Consider the following 27678-nt stretch of genomic DNA (forward strand, 5'->3'; position numbering starts at 1 on the left):
GACACAGGACTGAATCAATCAAATTAAATATACCTTACATTTTTTTTCTCAGCGTTTAGGACACATGAATTTTCTTGACTCAGAACTTGTTTCATTGACTTCAAAATAAAAACAAAGTGGGAAAGAATAGACACATTCCATTTAATTCCTCTCAAGTGTTATATAAATTTATCTAAGTACACATTACAAATTCCTGTTACAAGTAACCTAAAAAAATGTTCATAAATCTTACACTCCTACCACAAGGCAATAAAGAAATAACTTTTTCTTCTATTATAAAATGGCCAAGAAATCAAAAGGTTTTACACATGAAAATCAAGGCTAGGATCATGTGTACATTACACTGAATGTTAGTAACTTAATACAGTACTTTTAATATAGTAAAAGAGGACCAGAGATGAAAAACAGGTTTACTATGATGAAATCAATCTCTAATTAGAAAACTAGGATATCAGAGTAGAAGACAGATAAGCCCTTCCTGGAAAACTGTCTAAGCACCACAGAGGGGCAAGTCCACTGCACTGAGACAGAGGCCAACAGTGCCTGAAGCCTTTCTCCTTTCCTTGCTCTCTTGTACTTCATCAGTGCATCCAAATCACATTACCATGGTTCTTTTCATTCAATAAATTTTTTGTTGCTGGTAAAAACATCTCCATAAGTTCAGGAACCTTCCTGATGACATGAACAGCACATAGTGCTGCCTATAAAAAAAATACAAAGGACAAAAGATTAATTTCAATTAAGTCAAGGTAACCAGTCTTACAAAAAACAACAACAAAAAACTTTACCAACTAGTTCATCTACCAGAAAAATAAAGAAGACAGAAGTTAGATATCAGATTTATTATTTATTAACTGGTTAGGGCTTTCCAATTTATACTACTGCTTGTATTAATGAGAACTTCTAGCTCACCTGTCCCTTTGTTCATATATTGCTAAATAAGGGACAAAAACTTCCTAGACTAGACCATGGTTAACATGAATTTATCAAACAAGTTAAACATAACTTATGTGGAGTTTTGGCAAAGTAAAAAACAAAGACTTCCATCTGTGATAATCATTCTTCTGAGTAAGATGACCAAACGGTTTTATAAAAACATCATGCAATTCAAAGATATACACTGCAGATGCTTTCAATCTGCTGTTCCTTTTAATAATATCTATACCTTCCTCAGTTCACTCTCTGCTGACATCAAGAAAATCACCTGAAAGGTACTTAGCTAGTCTCTACTAAAGAAAAGATGGTCTTAGCTTGTTCACTGGAAAGAAAGGTACATTGAAAGACTGACTTTGGCTCCTCTCCCCCAAAGTAACCATAACTACTATTTGTTGGAGTTGAATACCATATAAGTTTAGATACATTAATAAGAAAAGATTTCAGGGTCGGCCCTGTGGCTTGGTGGTTAAGCGCGCGCGCTGCGATGCTGGCGGCCCGGGTTCGGATCCCGGGTGCGCATCGAGGCACCACTTCTCTGTCCATCCTGAGGCCGAGTCCCACATACAGCAACTAGAAGGGTGTGCATCTATGGCATACAACTATCTACTGGGGCTTTGGGGGCAAAAAATAAAATCTTTAAAAAAAAAAAAAAAAGAAAAGATTTCAGCTAATTTTTCCCATGTTATATTTGGGTAAAAAATGATTTCTTTTCTAATCTGCAGGAACGTTTTACTTAAATAATACACCTTCTGAACAAGAGCAGCCCACATACTCTGTAAGAGAAAGGACTGGCTTTGGTTTGCAGCCATTATTAAAGTGTGTGATCCTGGAAAACAGCTTGGCCCCTTCAATGCCTCTGTCTCACATCGTAAACATAGAGGCACAGACACTGTTGATATAGAGGCACCATAAATGCTAACCAGAGGATAGCATGTGTTCACTTCTTGGACTTCTAAATTTTATACCTTTTGTTTATGAAGGTTTTAGAGTTCAAGCGCACAAAATAACAACAAAATGTTTATATCAATAAATAAAAGCCGATAAGAGAATAAGATCATTGTCTTCCATTACTATTCCATTTAGACACACCAATTTTAGAAAGTGTGTTCTAGATCATTCCTTAATAATTATCTAGGTCCCAATGGAACTGCACTTCCAGAGATTCAAAGGCTCTAATACAAAGGTATGGGCACTAATAATTAGGATAAAAGCAAATTCGTAAAGATTTGTTCATTATTATTTTGTCTCAATACTGTTTAGAATCAGGTAATTTAGGAGGTAATTAGGTATGCCATTTAGTATATCCAGTAACATTTGTTTGTTTATAAATCATTTCCTTCGGGCTGGCCCAGTAGTGTAGTGGTTAGGTTCGCGTGCTCCGCTTCTGTGGCCTGAGATTCGCAGGTTTGGATCCCAGGTGTGGACTTACATACCGCTCATCAAGCCATGCTATGGCAGTGCCCCACATACAAAACAGAGGAAGACTGGCACAGATGTTAGCTCAGTGACAATCCTCCTCAAGCAAAAAGAACGATTGGCAAAAAATGTTAGTTCAGGGCCAATTTTCCTTACCAAAAAGAAAAAAAAAAATCATTTCCTTGAAAAAAGAATTCAGAGAAGAATTAAAGTGTTCACAATCACTTATCAATTAGAGAGTTAATTAGAAAAAGAACCTCTAAAATTAGTATAAAAAACTGATTTTGATTTACAAACACTTGATTCATATACAATCATTTAAAATACATTTACTGCACAAAGAAAGATACATTACATTATCATCAGAGCTTTCAACATTGAATAATTTGTCTTATCTCCTGTAACACTCCCTAATCCAAACACAGACTTGGTTTCACTAAAAGTTACCTTTTTTCTTAAGTAAGAGTTGGAGGTTTTCAGGAGTTTCTCTACCTCTCCTGCAAGATCTCTGCACATCTCTGAGGAGCCCATGCAGCCAAGCGTACAAAGTGCTAGACCCTGTACATATTGTGTGCTATGGTTAAGATCACTGCAAAAGAAAGAAAGAAGGTAAAAACGAACATGCTCTGCCTGGTGCTCCTCATGAAGAAGTTTCACAGTCTAACAAGATAGCTCAGAATGATTCACGATTTCTCCAATAAGGAAAATAATAGGATTATTTGTTGCAAAAAAAAAAGTTTATTCTAACTTTATTACATATTACCAATACAGTAAACTGACAGTCCTTCCTAATAGGCTTACAAGTCAATGTTTCCAGATACCAAAGCAACAGAAATTGGACATGTTAACTGCTACACATTAAAAACAATCCACTTTAGAAAACTCAACAAACCAGTGAAAGTAAAAACTAGCAATGACAGAAATATGAAGCATAATTGTATCTTTACAAGATTTTTAATATCCTCTACTAACTACAAAAAAAAATAAGATATAATTAACCAAAACCTTTTTTAAAAAAAAATCAGAAAACACACTCTCTACTGTTAGAGCATTTAAGATGACTTAACCATCACAACAGAAACACTCTGAAACCTTTGATCATATGGTACAGTATTAATCTTGATGTTACATTAATTTTTACACTTTTATTTATTCAAAAAAAGAAAAAAATAGTAACTAAAATAAATTACCTATTTAAACCAACTTTAACTAAGCTAGATATTGATAAAGAGGCCCACTACCTCGTGATACAGATACACAAAATCCTATTTCTAACAGGCATTGATTACTGTACAAAATTTTTTCCAAACTAGCCAGGAAGTATACTTTCAGAAAAAGCTGAAATATTAAAAGCTTGATCTGGTAAACTCATCTATATATTAAAATCAACTCTTACTATTCAGAAGCTGAATTATTAAGAGTTATGCTACTTCTATCAGCTTTAAAAGCATTTTAGTATCCTTTAGTTCAGTGGTTCTCAAAGTGTGGTTAATGGATCTCCAAAAGTCCCCTAGACTGTTTCAGGGGGTCCATGCGATCCAAACTATTTTCACAGTACTAACTCATTATTTGTCAACTGTATTGACATTTGCAATGATGGTGCAAAAGCAATGGTGGGAAAAACTACTGGTACATTAGCAGAAATGAGGGCAGTGGCACCATACTAGTAGTCACTGTATTCACTGTCACACACTCACAGAGGGAGGGAGGGAGAGAGGGAGGAAGGTAGTTTCACTTAAGATTGCCCATGACAGGGCCGACCCCGTGGCTTAGCGGTTAAGTGCGCACACTCCGCTGCTGGCGGGCCAGGCCGGATCCCAGGCGCGCACCGACGCACCGCTTCTCCGGCCATGCTGAGGCCGCGTCCCACATACAGCAACTAGAGGGATGTGCAGCTATGACGTACAACTATCTACTGGGGCTTTGGGGGAAAAAGTAAATAAATAAATAAAAAATTAAAAAAAAAAAAGATTGCCCATGACAAAGCAGTAAAAATGGTTAGTTTAATTAAATCTTGACTCTTGAGCGCACATTTTTAAACAGTCTGTGTGATGCATACTGAAGTGGCAATCTCAGAGAAAAGCACTTGTGCATTTGTTTCATTTGCAAGCTAAACTATGAACTAGCTGCTTTTAAAATGGACATCATTTTTATTCGAAAAATAACTGACAGATAACTACAGTTATTAAGATTTGGGTATCTGAAAGACATTTTCCGGGAAAAAGACTCAAGTAAGCCTATCACTTCAAGAGCAACAACTGAGAATATTTGTTGCCAATGATAATATCCAAACTTTGCAAGTGAGAATTCTGGAAAACTTGTATTGCTACCACGAACTTGAAAGTCTACCAATAATTTAACCCAGTGAACCATTTTTTCCCAAATGCCTTAGGCATGATGTTACAAAATCATGCATGAGTAAAAGATTCATTTAAAGTGCCAAGACAGACCAATGGGTTTTAATAAAACAAACTACCAAACTTCACCGATATGGTTTCAGGTTCCATATTGTAACTAATCCTTAAGAAAGTACCACTTGTGGAGTTTTGGTATAGTATCAAAGAAGAATATCTATAGTTATTTGAAAGGCTGTTAAAGTCCTCTTCCTTTTTCTAACTACATTATCTGTGAAGATCCATTATCTGGATCGTCTCCAAATACTTCAATCAAAATATAACATAAGAAATTGAAGGTAGAAGCAAAATATCTAGCTGTCTTCCATTAGGCCAAATATTAAAGAGACTGACAAAAATGTAAAATAATGCCAGTCTTCTCACTAAATTGTTTTTGTTTTGGAAAACAGTTTTATTTTTTACAAAAAAATGTCATTTATGTTAACATGTAAAGGGTTCATTATTGGTAATTTTAAATAAACTAATAAATGGTTTCAGTCTTCCCTGAAGAACAAAGACAGGAAAAGAAAGTAAAGTGTAAATTAACCAGGTTTGCTACTTTTCACCAATTTGAATATTTAAGATAAAAATTACTGGTAAAATGAAGCTTGAGTATTAACTATCGCTTTACTATTTAGTCTCCAGGTTCCCAAGAACATTGAGTTGACTTTTCATTCATTTTTCAATGATTAAGAATATTTGCAAAATGCTAGCTCTTAAAATATCATATCCAATTTTTAAAGTTTTTTTTTTATTATATTTATTTATTTATTTATTCCCCCAAAGCCCCAGTAGATAGTTGTATGTCATAGCTGCACATCCTTCTAGTTGCTGTATGTGGAACGCGGCCTCAGCATGGCCGGAGAAGCGGTGCGTCGGTGCTCGCCTGGGATCCGAACCCGGGCCGCCAGCAGCGGAGCGCGCGCACCCAACCGCTAAGCCACGGGGCCGGCCCTAAAGATTTAATTTCAAAATCTTTAACGTCTTAGAGTTTTTCTAGGCCAATGAACAACGAGACAAACATTCATTACTAAACATAAAAACTGCCGGTACACTATGATGCCCAATAATACAAACAAAAAGCAAAAAGCTCACATTAAAAAAACAAACAAAAAAAAAACCCCACTCATTAACAGATTTTTTTTAAAACAAAACAAAACTGAACGATCCAGTCTTTTAACTGAGCTTAGACTGAAGCACCAGATCAATTTCCAACTAGCGAAAAAGTAGCTCTTTCTCAAATTCACTTGGGGCTTGACATTAAAATTAAACACAAAGATTACTTCTTTGCCTATGTGCCTCATTCTTCACTTTTTATCAAGCTACAAACTTATATTTGAGTTTGACATTAACTCTCTTAACATGAACTTGCTGCTAGGCAGAACTGCCAAATAATCAGCACGTGATGGAAGGCTTGAGTAAAAAGGGCAACAGAGCATGCAAGAACAAAAACTAAAGAAACTCTCAGAGGCCTGTCCAGGGTAAACGTATAAAAGAGTCATGCCAAACATCGAGAATGTAACCTCTGTGACACCAAGGATTTCTGTCCATTTTTTTCATTCTCCATCCCCAGAACTTACAACAGTTCCTGGTATGCAACAGGTATGCAATAAAGATTCACTGAATAAATGAATCAACTTAGTATTTTCATTATTAATATCTATTTCAAGGGCAAAAAACAAGAATCTCTCAAAATTAAATTCATAAACTCAATGTATTTACAGGATACACTCTATATTTACAACCAAACCTAATTCTCATTTTGAAATTTTCCATTATCTATTGGGAAATTTTAAAGTAGAACATTATTTACCACAGGACAGTATAAAAGTTCAAAGTCTACAAATTTGATTATCTATATCTTCCTGCTTCTACTTCCTCCCAAATATACAAATATTGAAAATGAAGAAGCAATCTAAAAAAGGATATTAAACTGACAGACAAATTAAAACCAAACTAAAACAAATCAAAAAGCACCTTTAACCAAGAAGGCGATCAGAACTTCCATTAAGTTTCTAACAGAAATTTATTATAAGAGGGATGCTGGGAAGAACTACTAAGTCCCTGCTCAGGTCCTCTAATTTCTACATATAGCAAGCATTCCTTGGTCTGTAAGTTAAACAAACATGACTGGACTAGTAAATCAATAAAGCAGCCATGAGAGGAAAAAAGACATACACAAAAATTCACAGGGCTAAGTTTAATTCCATGCAACTGAAATCTTGGATTGGATCTCTGACAAGCAGGACCTCTCTTATTACGTTTAAGTGATACTTACTCAGAACATACACTGGTAATTCTTTAATAAATATAAAGTTTCATTATTCATGGTATGTAAAATCCCAGAAATATAAGATAAGAAAGCTCAGATTTACCAATGCTTTTTCTATTCTATAAAGGCCCAAATGCTTATTTCATTGCTAAATTGTGTTCCTATGCCTGAAGATGCTCAGCAATACCTTATTTAATTAAATTATCTCCTATGAAAGATTTATTCCTTTGCTTAGCCTCTTTACATATAAGCTACAGAACCAAAAGCAATTCACATAATATTCTGGATAGTAAATATAAAATCAGTAAATAGAAGCTCTTGATATCATAAGCAATACCTAAAAGAGCAAAATAGTTATTAGAAGAAGGAAAGGTAAGCTTACTTCTTGATACAGTTGGTCATGAGAAGATGGACATCTTGTCTTTCATCTAACAGCAGCATTGCCCCTAAATAGCCAATGCGTTTGTCTGTGAATTTTTGAGAGGCGATAAGCTTGAGGCACTCCAACTGCAAATAAAAAAAAGAAAGAAAAGAGGAAAAAAAAAAAAAAGAAATTAAGACATTGCTACCAAAATCTAGAAAAGCAATGCTTTTAACCCAGAGTCAATGGATGACTCAAGTAAATAGATATAACCTGTATTATCAAACTACCTAGATAGAAGGCAAAGATTTAAGATCTTTGGATATCTCTGATAATGGTAATCAAGTTCTAGAATAGATATTTTGTCAAGGTCCTTTGATATTTGCCATCCAAATAATCTGTGAAGTTTAACTTAGTTCTACAGATTCATACAAATACAAACTAGTAAAGTACTATAATAAGATATTAATAACCCTAATTCCTAATTTAATCCCTGGGTTATATTAAATATTAAATAATAAACATATTAAATGAGAACCTAACTCATGTAGGTATTTAAGGTCTGGTTCCTATTTTTTTTTTTAAGATTTTATTTATTTATTTTTTCCCCCCAAAGCCCCAGTAGATAGTTGTATGTTATAGCTGCACATCCTTCTAGTTGCTGTATGTGGGACGCGGCCTCAGCATGGTTGGAGAAGCGGTGCATCGGTGCGCGCCCAGGATCCGAACCCGGGCCGCCAGCAGCGGAGCACGCGCACTTAACTGCCAAGCCACGGGGCCGGCCCCATCTGGTTCCTATTTTGAATATCAAAAATCTCAATAACTGGAAATATATCAAAGTGCCAAACACTATCCTAAACACCAGGAATGTACAATTGAAGAAGACACAGACAATAACTAACTTTAGTAGAATGTGGAAAGTGCTACACATAGGGCTTGAACCAAGTACTATGGGAGAGGTGAGGGTTTAAGAATCAAATACAGAAAGAAAAAAAAAAGCCAGAGGAAAACTCAGTAGTGGAATTAACCTACAATGTTTTACATGATTTCTTCTTTACATAATTGTTAGGAATCCCAAGACCTCAAGAATCCTTGTAGTTAAATAATTTCTCTCTCTACTCAGCCTTTCTTGAACATCACAATCACTTTGATATATGTTATTATTCCATCTTAAAGTGGAAAAGGCCAAATATGCCCTCTAGAGCAGTGCTTTTCAAAGGGTGTACACAAGTTAGACTCTCCAGAAGGGTTTTTCAAACCATGCTCCCATTTAGAATCACTGCATTCCAAGGAAAGGGGCTCAAATGCAGACCTGTGTACACAGGAATCTAAGATCGTGTGAGACTATTTTCCATAAAAATTTTTCTAGTAAGTTCAAAAGTGAAATTGAAGGAAGTAAAAGAGTTTACAAATAAAATTGTTTCGAGCTATTTAAAAACTGCTCTCTCAATGTACCTGTATTAAAAACACATAAAGGTAGCGAAACGACTATAGTATCATGAACAAGTGAAAGAAGCCTCCAAGGGAGAATAACCAGGATCCCAAACGAAAACTGTAATGCCTTCGGAGATGGACAGATTATGTATCAATTCTTCCCTTCCTCCTATACATTCAATTTAAATCTAAAAAACAAGTTCTGAAATAGAAAATGATGCAGGTCATTTTTACAATGTCAGCAGAAAAATTACTGCTGAGGTGCCAACGAGACTATCAAGAGATAAAATGTTATTTTAAAAATCTTACTCTTTTTTCAAACTGAAGGTTTTTAAATCTTCCCATTTAATAATTCTATAAATATTTTAGCAGTGAAAGAAAATGTTCCAAGAACTAGGAATCACTTAAATTTTCATCATCTTTATTGAACCACGCTTCTGGCAAACACCAGGCATTACACAAATTTTCCAAAAGTTTTTTATTAAGATGAACTAATGAGAAGGAGATACTCTTAGGCATTAATACTACATATTTTTTAGAACCAAGTTTTATGAAAGTCACACTAAAAGTCATCAGTGACTGCTGAGTACAATTTGTTGCTTTTTAAAACTTACCTAAGAACTAAGCAACAAAAAGAAAAACTAAATTTTAAAGGGACAAACACTAAATTAACTATTTTTAACATTCTCCATTTGTACAGTGACTCTGCTTCAAGAATAAGCATTTGGTTTTTGAAGGTGAGAAATTTGAGAGGTAAATATAAGATTACATGACCAGAAATGGCATCTGAAATACATTCTTCAGCAAAGGATTAACTTTGATCACACTTTACACTCAGGTGGCAGCGGCCAGCAATAGTGCTGAGAATGTACCATGTTTCATCTTTTAGAATGTTATCAGTTTTCAAACATTAAAAAAGAAAAAGGTTGGAGGGCAGTACAATGGGATGTGGCTAAAAGAGAGGGGAGGGCATCCACTTTTGAGCAGCAATAGCTAAAAACACAACTCAATACTTGCATGAATTACAGAACAAAAGAAAAACAGTAATCAAGTCAATGTATCTGCCCCTTAGGACAAACTCAAATTCATCCTGTACTACTCCTCCTCACTTAAAGCTATTTGAAAATGCTATCTGAAACATCTGTAATCCATATTAGCATATGTGGATCTAGCATATGCTTTAAGACCATGGTAAACAGTCCAGCTTTTACATTCACACCACTACAGGGACAACAAAAAACTTTTGCTTTTACTCCCAACTCTGTGAGCAAAGGCAAAAGACAAATGACAAACTTGGAAAAAATATTTACAACTCATTTCAGACATGAAATCCTATATAACAGGATCCTACAAATTGATTTTTGAAAAGACCAACAACCCAATACAAAAATGGACAAAGAATATGGGCAGGGCCGGGCCGGTGACGTAGGGGTTAAGTGCGTGTGCTCCGCTTTGGCGGTCCAGGGTTTGCAGGTTCAGATCCCAGGCATGGGCCTATGCAACGCTCATCAAGCCATGCTGTGGCAGGAGTCCCATATAAAGTAGAGGAAGATGGGCATGGATGTTAGCCCAGGGCCAATCTTCCTCAGCAAAAAGAGGAGGATTGGCAACAGATGTTAGCTCAGTGCTAATCTTCCTCACCAAAAAAAAAAAAAAAACACCACGCACAGTTCAAAGAAAAAAAAGTAATTCAAACATGAAATGGAGTTCAATCTCCTCATAAAACAAACACAAATCCAACTAGTTAAATTTACTAAAAAAAAATCACTGAACTTGAAAAGGGTGAATTATATGACACGTAAAACATGCCTCAACGAAGTTATTAGAAAGGAAATAGAAATACAAATCAAAACTATACTGAGATACTACTTTTTAGCCTATTAGCAAAGATAAAAAAATGTTTTAACAGTGCGAGGACATCAGTGATGGGAGTAAAAACTGGTACAACCTGTAGCAAGAAAGATCTGGCCTGAACTTTTGACTCAATAATCCATTTTTAGGAACTTACACTACATTTATATTCACATGTGCAAAATAATGGATATTAGTCAACTGTAGTATTATTTTAAACAGTAAGATTGGAAATAAATGTCCATTAATAAGGCATCAGTTTAACAAATTATGATTTATACATATAACGAAACACTGCTGGATAGACTACGAGTATGTAAAAAAAAGCTGAAAAAAAAGAAGCAAGCTCTTTATATATTGATATGGTCTAATCTTCAAGACATTATTAAATGGACAGTGCAAACAGTATGTTATATATTTTAAAGGAGAGGGGGTGAGAATATATATATTTCCATTGCCTGGAGATGTATAAAATATCTCTGGAAGGACAGTCAAGAAACTGATACCCCCAGTTGCCTAAAGGAGGGAAACTAAACGATCAGAAGAGGACAGAGAGCAGAGTTTTCATCATATATCCTTTGTATCTTTTAAATTTTGCATCAATGAACTGTCATTATCTATTCCAAAGATAAATAATATTGGACTAGGAGAAAAAAATTTAAAACTGTAGGGGCCGGCCTGGTGGCATAGCGGTTAAGGAGGCATAGCGGTTAAGGAGGCATAGCGGTTAAGTGCGTGCTCTACTTTGGCAGCCCTGGGGTCACAGGTTCGGATTGCGGGCGCACGGCGACGCAGCACTTGTCAAGCCATGCTGTGGCAGCATCCCATATAGGGTGGAGGAGGATGGGCACGGATGTTAGCCCAGGGCCAATCTTCCTCAGCAAAAAAGAGGAGGATTGGATGGATGTTAGCTCAGGGCTGATCTTCCTCACCAAAAAAATAAATACGTAAAAAAATGAAAATTAAAAACTGTAGGATAAGGAGAATTTATATATAGATGTGTTTAGAAAAATTATTATAATTAAAAAGGAAAAAAATAATTTAGGAAAATCATTTGTTCCCCCTACAAAGTTGAACAACATGTATTTCAAATAACAACAAAAAAAAATTTGAGTCTTGGTATCGTTTTTTTTGTGTGTGTGCGTGTGTGTGAGGAACATCAGCCCTGAGGTAACAACCATGCCAATCCGCCTCTTTTTGCTGAGGAAGACTGCCCCCGGGCTAACATCTGTGCCCATCTTCCTCCACTTTATACACAGCATGGCCTGACAAGCAGTGCATCGGTGTGCGCCTGGATCCGAACCCGGGCCGCCAGCAGTGGAGCACACGCACTTAACCGCTACGCCACGGGGCCGGCTCCTCTTGGTATCATTTTATGAAAAACACTGAAAATTTTAAGATCAGAATCTTATGAAAATACAACTCAGTAGATGGAAACAATCAGCCTTTTTTAGATAACTTAAATTCATAATGAACAATTACTGTGCTATTCTATTATATCTGTGATGCTGTAGGAGCTTGTTAAGAAGTATGTTCATTCCTTATCTCTAATCCCCACAATGGCTGTGCTTTTTTCTGCTGGCAGTTATTTTGTATTCTTCACCTACTATCAATTTCTCCCTTGTCAACAACACTTTTAACATACTTGCTTTTCCCACAGCGACCTTCTCCCTCTCCCCCCACCATCCATCCCAAAGGGCCGATTGTGATAACTCTTTGCTACTCACTCATTTTTTTGTGTGTGTGAGGAAGATCAGCCCCGAGCTAACATCCATGGTAATCCTCCTCTTTTTTTGCTGAGGAAGACCGGCTCTGAGCTAACATCTATTGCCAACCCTCCTCCTTTTTTTTTTCCCCAAAGCCCCAGTAGATAGTTGTATGTCGTAGTTGCACAGGACACGGCCTCAGCATGGATGGAGAAGCGGTGCGTCGGTGCACGCCGGGGATCCGAACCCGGGCCGCCAGCAGCGGAGCGCACGCACTCAACTGCTAAGCCACGGGGCCAGCCCCTCACTCATTTTTTATATTTACTTTCCAATTGTTTTGAGACACTGTGGTTTTGCTTTAATTTAGTAAACTCCTGCTGGGTACAAACCAATGTGCTAGACATTCTCACTGATACAGCTAGAAGGGCACATAAAAGAAAACCAACATTTGGATAGATATCATAAAGTATGATATATATACTGTGACAGTTATACACAAGCTACTCTGAAAACAAGTTAGGAAGGGCACCCAATTGAGATTAGAAACAGTAAGAAAACACCAGAGCAAGGTTCCTATCTCTTCACATAATACATAGTGGAATAAAAGAAACCAATCTGAGTTAGGACCTGTGCCTTTCTAATCCTGGTTCTAGCTAAGAGACCTAAGCAAGTTATTTCAACAACCTGTGCCTCAGTTTCCTCATCACTAAAGTAACTGAGCCACATCATGGAAGACAGCCTTAACAGTTGTCCTCTACTCCCTGCTTTCTCGGCAGACAGTCAGTAATTCTCTCTAGCTGATCCTTGAAGTGGCCTCAGAATTCTCAACAGCAGCATTCCAGGCAGCCATTAGCAACAAACCTAAGAGACTGAAGTTATCAACCCCCTTTGGAAAAAATACAATCAGTGCCTTAAGAAGTAGTTCCCAAACCTGACTGATCAAAATCACCTGGGAGAGTTTTGGAAACTATAGGTCACCTCCAGGATATTCTGATGGAGTAGATTTGAGGTAGAGCCCGACAATTTAATTTTTACAAACTTTTTCTAGATGACTCTTCAAGTTCCAATTTTCTTTGAATTTCAAAGCCATTTTAAAAAGAACTTTACCAGGTTTCTGGCCTCGTTACATTTCTCTGAAGCAAGTACAAATATTGTCTTTCATCAACATTTAATTGGTTGCCCTTGAGAAAAAAGCTGTACTCATTTTGTTAGCTTTCAGAACAATTTCCTACAAGGTCAAACGCACATAAACATTTGCTTTTAAATTTAACATTTGAGTCTTATGATGTGAACAATCACCTTAATGAAAAGATGCAATTAAAGTTTTGTAAACATTAATGGATCTGCAACTGATTGGTTAGGTCTTTTTAAAAGTTACCTTTATTTCATTTCAATATTCAGAAATAACTTTCTAGTTTATCCACACACACACACATTTTTGAAGAACAAGCTTATAACTGCTTTATCACTATGTAGCCTGACAACATAAAATCTATACAGACCAGAGCCCGTTTTTTCATTCTTCTGGCAGAAGAGAAAAAAAAAACCTAACATTCCTATTGCATCCCAATTTTCTCAAGAAAATTTATTATGAAATATTTCACTCAAAAATATACAAAAGGTCATATAACATCATTGACCTACCCACTGACTTTATCAAATCTTAACATTTTACCCCATTTATTTTATTTTATTTTTTTATTTTTTTTAAAGATTTTATTTATTTATTTTCCCCCCAAAGCCCCAGTGAATAGTTGTATGTCATAGCTGCACATCCTTCTAGTTGCTGTATGTGGGACACGGCCTCAGCATGGCCGGAGAGGCGGTGTGTTGGTGCACGCCCGGGATCCGAACCCGGGCCGCCAGGAGCAGAGCGCAAGCACTTAACCGCTAAGCCACGGGGCCGGCCTACCCCATTTATTTTAAATTTTTTAATACTACAAATTCAACTGAAGCTTTCTACATACTCTGCCTCAATACCATTTCCCTTCTCTCCATCCCAGGAGAAACCAAAACTCAAACCTGCTATTCATCACTTCAGACAGTAAGGACTGTCCTATGTCCTTACTACACATGCAGAGACAACTGTTTTTGAATGTTTTAAACTTTATATAAGTATCATACCATATTCCTGCTCTTTTCACTCAACATCTTTTGAGCATTACTCATATCCAGACAAGAAGCTCTAAATCAGTCACATTCGTTGCTATATAGTATCCCACTTGTGAATATATCATAACTTACCCATTCTTTTTGTGGACATGTAGATTCTCAATGTTTTCCTATTAGAAACAATGCTGCACTGAACACTCTTATTAATGTCTTTTTTTAAACGAACAGGGAGCCTTGATCAGATTCAAATTTTTCAGTTTTTGTTTTGATTTTGCAAATATTCTTCAGAGGTGGTGGTATGAACTTTCATCAGGAGGCTTATAATTATTTCCGGTGGTTCTCTCTCTTTTGTGACGTTAGCAGCACTGACAATCATCAGAGGCTGCAAAATGGTAATACTGTAATTCTTTCATTCCTTCTTCATTTATTAGCTGGGCTATTCCTCTAAGGAGCAACTTTTCTACATATACCATTGGGTTATGAATAGTTCCTTCAGAAAGAGCTTACCAACAATTCCTTTTTTTTTTTTTTTTTTAATTTTTTGTTTATTGCAGTAACATTGGTTTATAACATTGTAAAAATTTCAGGTGTACATCATTGTACCTCTATTTCTGCATAGATTACATCATGTTCACCACCAAAATACTAATTACAACCCATCACCACACACATGTACCCAATTATCCCTTTCACCCTCCTCCCTCCCCCCTTCCCCTCTGGTAACCACCAATCCAATCTCTGTCCCTATGTGTTTGTTTATTGTTGTTATTATCTACTACTTACTGAAGGAAATCATACGGTATTTGACCTTCTTCCTCTGACTTATTTCACTTTGCATCATGCCCTCAATGTCCATCCATGTTGTCACAAATGGCTGGATTTCATCGTTTCTTATGGCTGAGTAGTATTCCATTGTGTATATATACCACAGCTTTTTTATCCATTCGTCCCTTGATGGGCACTTAGGTTGCTTCCAAGTCTTGGCTATTGTGAATAAGGCTGCAATGAACACAGGGTGCATGTACCTTTGCAAATTGGTGTTTTCAAGTTCTTTGGATAAATACCCAACAGTGGAATAGCTGGATCATATGGTAGTTCTATCGTTGATTTTTTGAGGAATCTCCATACTGTTTTCCATAGTGGCTGCACCAGTTTGCACTCCCACCAGCAGTGTATGAGAGTTCCCTTCTCTCCACAACCTCTCCAACACATGTTGTTTCCTGTCTTGTTAATTATAGCCATTCTGACGGGCGTGAGGTGATATCTCATTGTAGTTTTGATTTGCATTTCCCTGATAGTTAGTGATTTTGAACATCTTTTCATGTGTCTGTTGGCCATCTGTATATCTTCTTTGGAGAAATGTCTGTTCAGGTCTTTTGCCCATTTTTTAATTGGGTTGGTAGTTTTTGTTGTTGAGATGCATGAGTTCTTTATATATTTTGGAGATTAAGCCCTTATCAGATGTATGGTTTGCAAATATCTTCTCCCAATTGTTAGGTTGTCTTTTCGTTTTGTTGATGGTTTCCTTTGCTGTGCAGAAGCTTTTTAGTTTGATGTAGTCCCATTTGTTTATTTTTTCTATTGTTTCTCTTGCCCGGTCAGATGTGGTGTTTGAAAAGATGTTGCTAAGACTGATGTCGAAGAGCGTACTGCCTATGTTTTCTTCTAGAACTTTCACAGTTTCAGGTCTTACATTCAAGTCTTTAATCCATTTGGAGTTAATTTTTGTGTATGGTGTAAGGTAAGAGTCTACTTTCATTTTTTTGCATATGGCTATCCAGTCCAACAATTCCTTCAGAAGGAACTGCTGGTAAGGAAAAGCAGAATAAACGTTTGTTTCTTTCCTTGTATTTACTAGTTTTCAAAATAATGAGTCAGTTTCCTAGTATCCTCCAAAGACGACCAGTGGAGTTTTTAAAATTATTATGAACTCACTGATATAAACTTATTATGTTTCTGTTACAATTATTATTCTTATTAATGCTCAAATTTTCTCATTTTAGGGCATGACAGCCTCTTCTGGTGGCTACTAAATCCCTTTTTTTTTTTTTTTTTTTTTTTTTGCTGAGGAAGATCGGCCCTGAGCTAACATCTGTGCCCATTCCCCTCTACTTTATATGTGGGATGCCTGCCACAGCATGGCTTGATGGTGGTGCACAGGTCCATGCCCAGGATCTGAACCTGCAAACCCCGGGCCACCGAAGAGGAGTGCGTGAACTTAACCACTACGACACCGGGCCAGCCCCCTGCTAAATCCTTTTAACATGACCTCTGTAGTCTTTCCTGCTTTCTGGCACAGTAAGACAGTACAAGCTTATTTTGTACATTTCCCGCCCCAGATTTAGGACGAGCCATTTTTCCAACAGGCCCTGGCCCTTTTACAGTAAAATGGTAGTTGGAGACCACAATCTAGGCTTAAGGGTGCTCATGATAAGGATGCCTACCTACTATCACCACTTCTTTTCAATATTGTACCACATGTACATTGTCAATATTGTACCACATGTACATTGTAGTAAGGAAATAAGAAAAAAGAAAATATTTAAAGATGGAAAAGGAAGGAAACTGCCATTATTTGCAGATGACAGTATAGATGATATGGAAACAATGGAGTCTATAGGGACTTTTAGAACCAAGCTCAATAACATTGCTAGGGATATAAATATACAAAAACCACTTATATTTCTATATATCTACAACATAATTATTAAAATTTTTTAAGGATGCTATTTGCAATAGGAACAAGAGCTCCAAGGAACCTACGAATAAATTTCACCGAAGATGTATAAGACCTTATGGAGAACATTATAAAACTAGAGAACCTAAGGAAGTGGAGTGCTATACTATATTGACAGAAGGGAAGACTACAGTAATTGGGTACAGCAGGCCAGGTTGGAATTGGGAAAAAACAAGAGAATGTATGCCCCGCCTGGAGAAGGTCACCAGTCTACTACTGCCATGTGAAAATGTGAATCCAGTGTTGTCAAATTCTCTGATTTTCTAAGAGAAACTAGAAATCCAGATTTCTATGATAGGTTCCTTGGTTTTTATAGGTTGGCAGCAAATTCAAAACAATTTTAAGTATTTGCAAAACAAAACACACCTGTGAAAGAATGTGGCCCCTGAGCCACCATTTTCTACTCCTGCAATCTACCCACTTCTTTAGATACTCCACTTTATTTCTGGGCTATGTTTTAAGCCAGACATGTGAAAGCTTACAAACCCTATAGGAAATCTATCACTGCTTTTGTTGTAACAATGCTGAGGATACTGCCGCTTACATTACTAAGAGAATCCTAGGTAAAAGACCCATGTAAGAAAATCTCTTTTAAAATTCTGTGCTTTTTCAAAAATTTTTGTTTGCTGTCCTTGAGGAAATGGTAAAATCGGTAATATTCGAAGGTCTGTTATGTACAAAGCATGAATGTTTAACATATATTAAGTTTACTTAATCTTCATAATTACCCTGCAAAATAGCATTAGGATTCTCCCCATTTTGCAGATAAGGAAACTGAGACAAGAAACATTAAGGATCTTGCTCAAAATCACACAGACAGTAAAGTAACAAAGCCAGAATTCACAATCAGGCAGTCTGGTTTCCGCAGCTGTGCGCTTAAATTCTGGTAATAACAACCACATAACTGAATGGTTTTTTCTTGCCTTAGCTGCCTCACCAACAGCAACAACACTGGCCTTGTGTTCTGAATTCTTCCTTCTCCCAATCCTTACTTTCTACTATTCTTTTTCTCTTTTAAATAGATGCAGGTAATGTATGTCATTTCAAAGCCTTTGTACAATAAGGCAGGGCTAAAATAATTAAATAAATCGTTAATAAATTTAATGCAAATAGATGTTTATATTTAAACTAAACCCAAAGAATGAACAGGTTTTAGAGTTATACAAGGCTGAGTTCTAATCCTCTTCCTAATATGTACTAGCTGTATGAATTTAAACAAGTCACTTAAACAGTGAACTTCAGTTTCCTCATCTGTAATATGAGGATATTACCTACCTCATGGGTTTTATTGTAAAATTTAAATAAGACTTTTAAATGTGGCTACTAGAAATTTTAAAATTACACATCTGGCTTATATTTTATTTCTATCGGACAGCATCACACTAGATAACTGCAGTAAAAAGTAAAAAGAAACAGGTGAAATTAGTTTTAATAATATATTTTATTTAACCCAATATATCTAAAATATAATTTCAACATATAATCAACATAAGAATTATTAGATATTTTACATCTTTCTTTTATACTAAGGCTTCTAAATACAGTATTTTACACTTACACATCTTAATTTGTATACTACATATCCATCAGAAATATTTGAACTGTATTTAGATTTCATAAAATTTACAATTGGTAAAGTAGTTTCACATACTCAAGTTGTCTAAAATATACTTAAAAGTTTTCTAATAACTGCATCAAGTACTCCACAAAACTTTATTTTCCTTTAATATTCACCCCAGTTGAACTAGCCACATTTCAAGAGCTCAATGGCTACACAGCTAAGGCTATCAGAATGAACAGCACAGGTCTAACAAATAAAATGCAATTAAAAGGAGGCCAGTTTTTACACATAATTAAATGAAAAAGGCACTGTGATTCATACATGCGGGTGAGAGAATCTAGATATTAACCTTTTTATAGGTACATTATAAAGGAAACTCCAACGGGTGGGGTACCAAATTACGGATATGGATAGGGTCGTGACTGATTCAAATAGAGGAAACAGAAAAAGGGACTTAAAATTATGATTCCTATTCCCACTCAGAAAAATCTTTATTTTTTTGTGCCAAAATTTTAGTAGTTTCCTTGAGTATTATCACTTTTCACCTAAGAATTAAATGTTTTATCAAATAGTTGCAAAACACCCAAAAAATGCCACCTAGATAGACCTGTAAAGCATATTTTATTTAAACACGTTATAGAAATGAAATCTTAGAAATATAGAGAGAGCTCTTTTACAAAATGAAAAATCACCAAAGTCTTAAATCTATCCTATGACTTTAAACTCAAGATGCTGTCCTTAAAGAACTTCCTTGGGAGTACGTAAACCTACTGTTTCCATGATGTTAATAGTGGTTATCTCTGAGTGGAGGGATTAAGAGTCTTCCCTCCACTTGACTATCCCTTAAAGCCCAACATATCAGATTTCTGTAAATCTAACCTAATGTATCTACTTACAATCAACCAACAAGAATAACTGAACATCTATTTGCTTTTTACTAACTATGATATGTACTATATCAATAACCACCTGGATCAATTTTTGATGTGGTAAAAGCATATAACATGTTTATTTATAGGAGACAGCTGTTGTTTTTGCCTACCTAGTATGTGATCCTCCTTTCCTCTGATATTAACACCTCAATTTTCCTTTGGGGAATTAATACTCTGCCACTCTCAATCATGTATTTCTAGAGAGGCTTATATCATTCCCAGCCCCAAGATGAGCATAAAACTAACCCAAGTCAGTCTGATAAGATTCAATTCCATTACTTTTTTGTTTTAACTCAGGGGTGGGGGAATCTCCTTCCACTGAAGTTACTGAGCTGAACAGAAGATATACTGGTGGCCATCTTTCCTGACATTAAATATATCAAACATTAACAATAGTTATCTTTGAATAACGGAAATATGAGTGGTATTTTTCTCCTTCTACCTAGTCTTGTACATTCTTTCAATTTTGCAGTCTTTTCCTTAAAAAGACTATTAACCATATAATACAATTCCTAAATTAAACGAAATAAAATTAACAGCATTAATAAGAATTTTGAAGCAACCCACTATGCTCTTCTCCGCAACTCAACCCCCTTATCCTGTATAAATGTGGAAAGAAGAAAGCGCTTATCACCAAGAATACCATGCTCAAAGCCCAAACTGGCTATATCAAATAATATGCATTTGTGTGTGGGAGAGAATCAGGAGGCAGACCTGCCCAGTGGTTGCAGCAATCAAAGAATGAGGTAATTAGGGCAAAATCCTTAAATGCCATCACTTGGCAACCACCGAATTTCTTTTAGTTAAAAACATCTGTTCTGAGTGTTCATCCTTATAATATCATGCACAGAGAAAATAATTAAGGAAACATTTAGCAAACTTTTTCTTAAATATTCATTATAATCCAGGCCCTGTGACAGAACAACCACAAATTACTGGTTAATCCTGGTCAATTTTTAAGTTAGGTAGCTGCCACCATCAAAATATACTCTAATCCACATAATGAGAGATTCCCAATAGAAAGGACTATTGACGGCAATATCATGCTTTTCTAGGTCTGCAGCTTTCTCTCTCAATTCTACCCTCAGTTCCACAATGATCAGACTACAAGGCTATCAAAAGTATCCTCCCTGACAGGAAAGACTGACAGTCCTTGAGCTACTGTTATTCAAATAGGAGTACCCTTGCTAGATGTGGTCTCAGCCCAGCCTACCTGTCCAAAGTGAGCAGGGTAGCCCAGCATGTGCATATATAGTAATTTTGCCACATTCCGACACCGGTATGTATTGTCTTCTTCTCTAAAAGATGACCGGATTGCAGCACATTCTTTCTGGATCATTTCTCGTTCTTCGGCTTGGGTTCGGGCTGTCCGGATGGTCCGGATCAGCTCCCGCAATCTGATGGGGGCTGGCATCCTCTGGATATGGAAAGAAAGATGTTCACATTTTTTACTACCAAAATCGTTCACACAACTTCCCACATAAATTTCCAATTTTTAAGAATTCAAGACTTGCTAAATAAACCCAGTGATACAAAGCTTCAGCAAATCTACTACATACAAACCCCTCAAAACTCAGTAAAGTTCTGGAAAAATACAAACAAAAATGTTAAGCATTAAATTAAGCAAAATAAGACACAGAATACACCAACACATAAAGCCCATCACTAATATCAAAATATCTTAGGAACTAACTCAACTCAAATCTTTACTCAGTCCTTAACGTAATAAGGAAAGGCCTATGCCTAACCTTAGAGAAGATAGATATTTTCTTTTCAACTGTTGTTCAACTCAACATAGCTCAACAAAGTATCAAATGAATATTGACTATGATCACAATCAAAGCCCAACTCAACAAAATGAGAAATTAGGAGAGAAGACCAACTGTCAGATTTAAACACCTTTGCAAGAAACAGTAATCATCTCAGTACGCTGGGTACTCTTTGAAAAAGTGATGAGGAAAAAAATAATAAACCGATCTCAGAGGATAAGACTATTATCAGCGCCACATTCTTATGAATATTTTTTTAAAGTGAAAAAAAAATAAAGGACCTATAACAGCCAAAACAATTATGGAAAAAAAGAACAAAGTTGGAGAATTTGCACTACCTAATTTCAAGAAATACTGCAAAGCTACAGTAATCAGGACAGTACAGAACTGAATTTAAGGATAAACTTAGAGAATAATGCAGCAAAACAGAAAAGTTTAGGAATAGACCCACACAAATACGCTCAACTGATTTTCAACAAATGGGCCAAGGTTATTCAACAGAAGAAAAGGTAGTCTTTCAACAAATGGTGCTGGCACAAGTGGACACTTACATGGGGAAAAAAATTAACCTAGGACCCTAACCTCAAACATACAAAAACTAACTCAAAATGAGTCACAGACCTAAATATCAAAGCTAAAACTAAAAATCTTTCATAAGAAAACACAGGAAGAAATCTTTGGGAACTTAGGTTAAGCAAAGATTTCATACACAACAAGCACAAAACAACCATAAAAGAAAAAAAATTAATAAATTGGACTTTTAAAAATTTTAAACTTTTGCCCTTCAAAGGATGCCATTATGGGGGCCAGCCCGGTGGCGTAGTGCAGTGCTTCTGCAGCCTGGGGTTCACAGGTTCGGATCCCGAGCACGGACCTAAGCACAGCTTATCAAGCCATGCTGTGGCAGGCATCCCACACATAAAGTAGAGGAAGATGGGCACAGATGTTAGCCCAAGGACAATTTTCTGCAGCAAAAAGAGGAGGATTGGCAACAGATGTTAGCTCAGGGCTAATCTTCCTCACCAAAAAAAAAAAAAAAAAAAGATGCCATTTTCAATAAGGCAAGCCATAGAAAGAGAAAACAGACAATTCCTATCTTGCAAAGGAATTGTATTCAGAATATATACAAATAATTTTACAATTCAACAAGACAATCTTATTTAAAAATTGGTAAAAGATTTGAATAGACACTACTCAAAAGAAGATATATGAATGGTGATAAGCACATGAAGAGATGCTTAAAGTGATAAGTCAGCAGGGAAACACAAATTAAAACTATAATGAGATACCATTCCACACCATTAGAATGGCTAAAATTTAAAAGATTGCCCATACCAAGTGCTGACAACGATATGGAACAAGTGAATTTTCAGACTGCTCATGGGAATGCAAAATGGTTCAACTACGTTGGAAAATAGTTTGGCAATTTCTTATAAAGTTAAATATACACTTAGCATATGATTCAACAAATCCACTCAGTCTTTACCCAAGAGAAATGAAAATATATGTTCTCACCAAGACTTGTACACAAATATTCACAGAAGCTTCATTTATAATTGCCAAAAACTAGAAACAACCCAAATGCCCATAAACAATGAATGATAATGGTATACCCATATAAAGGAATACTTCTCAGAATAAAACAGAACCAATATACAACACAGAACAGTCTCAAAAACATTCTGCTGAGCAAAAAAAGCAGGCACAGGAGAGTATGATTTTGTATTGTTTGATTTCACTTACATGAAACTCTAGAAAGACAAGTCTAATCCACAGTGATGGCAAAGAGATCAATGACTGCCTGAGGTTGAGGGTAGGGACGAGATGCAAGGAAACCTTCTCGGGTGACAGAAATGTTTGTGATGGGTATATACACTTCTCAAAATTCATGGAACTGTACACTTAAAACAGGTGCATTTTATTGTATGTAAATTATACCTCAATAATGGTAAGAAAAATGATGATAGGGCCGGCCCCGTGGCTTAGCAGTTAAGTGCGCGCGCTCCACTGCTGGCAGCCCGAGTTTCGATCCCGGGCGCGCACCGACACACCGCTTGTGCGGCCATGCTGAGGCCGCGTCCCACATACAGCAACTAGAAGGATGTGCAGCTATGACATACAACTATCTACTGGGGCTTTGGGGGAAAAATAAATAAATAAATAAAATTATAAAAAAAAAAAAAAGAAAAATGATGATAAAATTAGATAAGGATATCATTACAATCATCTTCAGCATGTATTAGCTGTGGAATCCTTAAACCAATGACTCTCAAGGTTGTTCTAATCCAGCATACCAGGAGGATATCCCACTCCCATTAGTTCACTTTGGCATCAATCCTCAAGGTAGGGATAGTGCATTAGGAATTTAGAAAAGTTCCCTAGGTATTGATACACTCCTCCATATTGGTCCTCTTAAGATTGTGTGTCCTGGGCCGGCCCCGTGGCTTAGCGGTTAAGTGCGTGTACTCTGCTGCTGGCGGCCCGGGTTCTGATCCCGGGCGCGCACTGACGCACCGCTTCTCCGGCCATGTTGAGGCCGTGTCCCACATACAGCAACTAGGAGGATGTGCAACCATGACATACAACTATCTACTGGGGCTTTGGGGGAAAAAATAAATAAATAAATAAAATAAAATAAAATAAAAGAAATAATTCAAAAAAAAAAAAAAGATTGTGCGTCCTAAACTATATCAAGCTACCTGTATAATGTTGTTTTATTACTTTTTAGTAGAAATACTCAAGGATCTAGTGTTTGAAGTTTACAAAGCACTTTTATATTCATTATCTTCATTATCTCATTTGTTCCTTAGACCATTCTAAATTAAGGGCAGAGATCATTACCCCCCCTTTGCCTATAAAGAAACTTGGTCTCAGAGCAACTATGCAACTTGCTTAAGATCACAAAGGTGATAGGTGACAGAGCTTGCACCTGAACCAGGTCTTAGAACCAGAACTTAGAACCAAGGCTAGAGTTCTTCCCAATACTTAAAAAATGAATATCATATTTTACAGATGAAATTATATTATTGCTAGGATTTGTTTTAAAATACTCCAGGGGGAAAAATGTATCGAGAGGAAGAGAGGAAGATGAATAAAAGGAAACAAAATGGGTAAAATGTTGATCACTGCTGAAGGTATATGATGAGTACACTAAGGTACCTTATCCTCTATTTTCATGTATATTAGAAATTTTGTCATAATCCAAAGCTTTTTACAAGTCAAAAAGCTTCAATAAACAAGGCATTCAGGGCCGGCCCCATAGCTTAGCGGTTAAGTGCGCGCGCTCCGCTGCTGGCGGCCCGGGGTTCGGATCCCGGGCGCGCACCGACGCACCGCTTCTCCGGCCATGCTGAGGCCGCGTCCCACATACAGCAACTAGAAGGATGTGCAATTATGACATACAACTATCTACTGGGGCTTTGGGGGGAAAAAAATAAATAAATAAAATCTTTAAAAAAAAAAAAGGCATTTAAATCCTTAGTCATTTTCACAAATGATAAAAAAAATCTTAGTTAAATTAGAAATCTACTTAAAGAACTATTTCTTTCACAAATACTATGCACTTTAGGGTAAAACAAAATTTAGGAGTAAGCAAAATGAATATACTATATAAAACATCAACATAGAAAAGCATAAAGTTATTACAGTTCTCAGAGGTTAAGAACTAAATATAAAATCAGTTTTTGACTGTCCAAAGCCCAGCAATTGTACTTTCAAAAAGAATCTTATTTATCATTAACCCTAACTTGGTGTGTGGAGAACAAGAGAAGTCTACAGTAACTAAAATCCTTCAAGATCAATTGGTAATACTCGACTAGAAAATAACTTTTCCCTACGAAGACTTCAATGATTCTACAAAGCAAAGACTATTAGAAAAAGCCTAAATGTTGCCCCAAAATTTGTAGTCCAACAGGGAAAATCACAAAAGTTGAAGCCAGTTGAGAGAAAAACAAGGTACCTGGAACACTTCCTCGGCTATCAGCCACAGAATCACAGAAATATAGTCTATGGCTCTAGCTTTTTATGGAGGAAATTGAGGATCCAGGATGTTAACTACCCTCTACAAGCTTACAGAATTAGTTACTAGCCTGACTCATGTCTCATGATCCACCCCCATTCAGCACCCTTCCTCCAACACTAGGCTGCCTCTAGCTTAGAGAAAAGCAGTATTTTTTTTCCTTGAGCTGTGACAACTTACTACTACTTGATTTCTTCATATATTGAAATAAAATATCTTAACAGGCATGGATGAAAAACAAAAGTTAATTCACATAGTAAAGAATTTAGTATATTTCAGAATACATTCCAAGATCAAAACTAAACAAAAAGTTCTGGTTCTAGGCAAGATGAAGTAAACACACTTCACGGAGACTCTTGTCTCTCCCTCTGGATGCAATTATAAATCCTAGACAAAATGCATGCCACAGCCACCTGAGGACTCTGAAAAGTAAATGACAGCAAGCAGATTAGAGAAAGAGAGCAGAATTTGGAGTTCCATCAAATTGGCAAGAGGTTATCATTTTTCCTCCAGTAGTGCCCAGCCTGGACCCAAGGGCAGCCCAAAACCCAGAAGTGCTCACTGGGTACAGATAAGGAGCTCTAAGAAAAATCCTCTCAGGTCCAAGGAGAAGGAAAAGGAAGATAAAAGACAATGGAGAAAATTCTCTCTCTTGGCTTTTGTTTTTTCCTTCCTCCACTCCTGCCCGAAGGCAATACTGCAATGGTGGTGGCTGCGACAGAAAAGCAATGGCAGTAACAGCCAGGCAGGCACCTAAAAACTGGGGAAGGAGAACTCGTCTCTCTGACCACAGGAGCTGTGATCCTAAGAGCATGGAATAAATCACTCTCTATCCTCCCACTGCTTGACACAAGAGTGAATTCACCAAGAAAATACAACAATCCTAATTGCAAATGTACCTAACAACAGAGCTAAAAAATACATGAAGCAAAAATTGAAGATATGAAAGGAAAAAATAAACCACCAATTATAGTTAAAGACTTCAACATGCCCCCTATTAGGTAAATGATAGAACTATGGATAGAGTATTAGCAAGGATATAAAAGACCTGAATGCCCTCATCAACTGGATCTAATCAACATTTATAGAATATTCCAATCAACAACAGCAGAATACACATTCTTCTCAATTGTATAGAGAACATTCACCATGACAGACCATGTCCTGGGTCATTAAAAAAAGTTAATAATTCAAATGAATGGAAATCACATCAAGTATGGTCTCTGACCATACTGGAATTAAACCAGAAATCAGTAACAGAAAGCTAACTGGAAAACTCTCCACGTCCTTGGAAATTAAACAATACATTTCCAAATAATCCATAGGTGAAAAAGGAAATATCAAGGGAAATTAGTAAATATATTGAACTGAACGAAAACATAAATACATTTATCAAAATTTGTGGTATACACTAAAGCAGAGCTTATTGAGAAATGGATATCATTAAATGCTTGTATCAGAACAGAGGAAACATCTCAAACTAACAATCTAAGCTTCCTACTTTAAGGAACTAGAAAAAGAGTAAAATAAGCCCAAAAGTAGTAGAAAAAAGCAAATTAAAAAATAGAAATCAATGAAATTAAACACAGAAAAACAATAGTCAAGTCAATGAAACCAAAAGCTGGTTCTCTGAACAGACCAATAAAATTGATAAACCTTTGGCTAGAAGATAAAAGAGAAATGACACAAATTACCAATATCAGGAATGAAAGAGGACATATCACCACAAACATTAAAAGGATAATTAGGTAATACTATCAACAACTCAATGCACATCACAACTGGACACTCATATGCAAAAAAAATTGAACTTTGACCAAATCTCACACCTTTATACAAATATTAACTCAAAATGGATCATAGACCTAAATGTAAAATGTACAACTATAAAACTTTTAGAAGAAGATATAGGAGAAAACCTTCATTATCTGGGGTTAGGCAGAGTTGTCGGACTTTACACAACCCATAAAAGAAAAAAATGATAAAATTGGACTTAATAAAAATTACAAACTTTATGCTATGAAAAACATTGTTAAGAAAATGAAAAGACAAGTTACAGAGTGGGATATCTGTAAATCACATATCCAACAAAGGATGTGTATCCAGAATATAAAAGGAAATCTCACAATGCAACAGTTAAACCAACCAAATTTTTTAATATGGGTACAAGACTAAAACAG

At 36.3% G+C, this 27678-nt stretch overlaps 1 protein-coding gene across 1 annotated transcript in view; it reads right to left on the reverse strand.

Moving 5' to 3' along the window:
• The window catches only part of AP1G1 (adaptor related protein complex 1 subunit gamma 1), a 77701-nt gene that overhangs the window by 33487 nt on the left and 16536 nt on the right, over positions 1-27678 (reverse strand). The window contains exons 2-5 of the mRNA XM_004431805.3: positions 20925-21128; positions 7400-7524; positions 2800-2941; positions 605-701 (exon numbers count right to left, since the gene is read on the reverse strand). Coding sequence (XP_004431862.1) covers positions 605-701; positions 2800-2941; positions 7400-7524; positions 20925-21125 — 565 coding nt within the window. The 5' untranslated portion in view covers positions 21126-21128. The remainder of the gene's footprint in view (positions 1-604; positions 702-2799; positions 2942-7399; positions 7525-20924; positions 21129-27678) is intronic.

The sequence above is a fragment of the Ceratotherium simum genome, chromosome 30 (assembly GCF_057802395.1).
Source record: "Ceratotherium simum simum isolate JZ-2026a chromosome 30, ASM5780239v1, whole genome shotgun sequence".
In the NCBI taxonomy this organism is placed as follows: domain Eukaryota; kingdom Metazoa; phylum Chordata; class Mammalia; order Perissodactyla; family Rhinocerotidae; genus Ceratotherium; species Ceratotherium simum.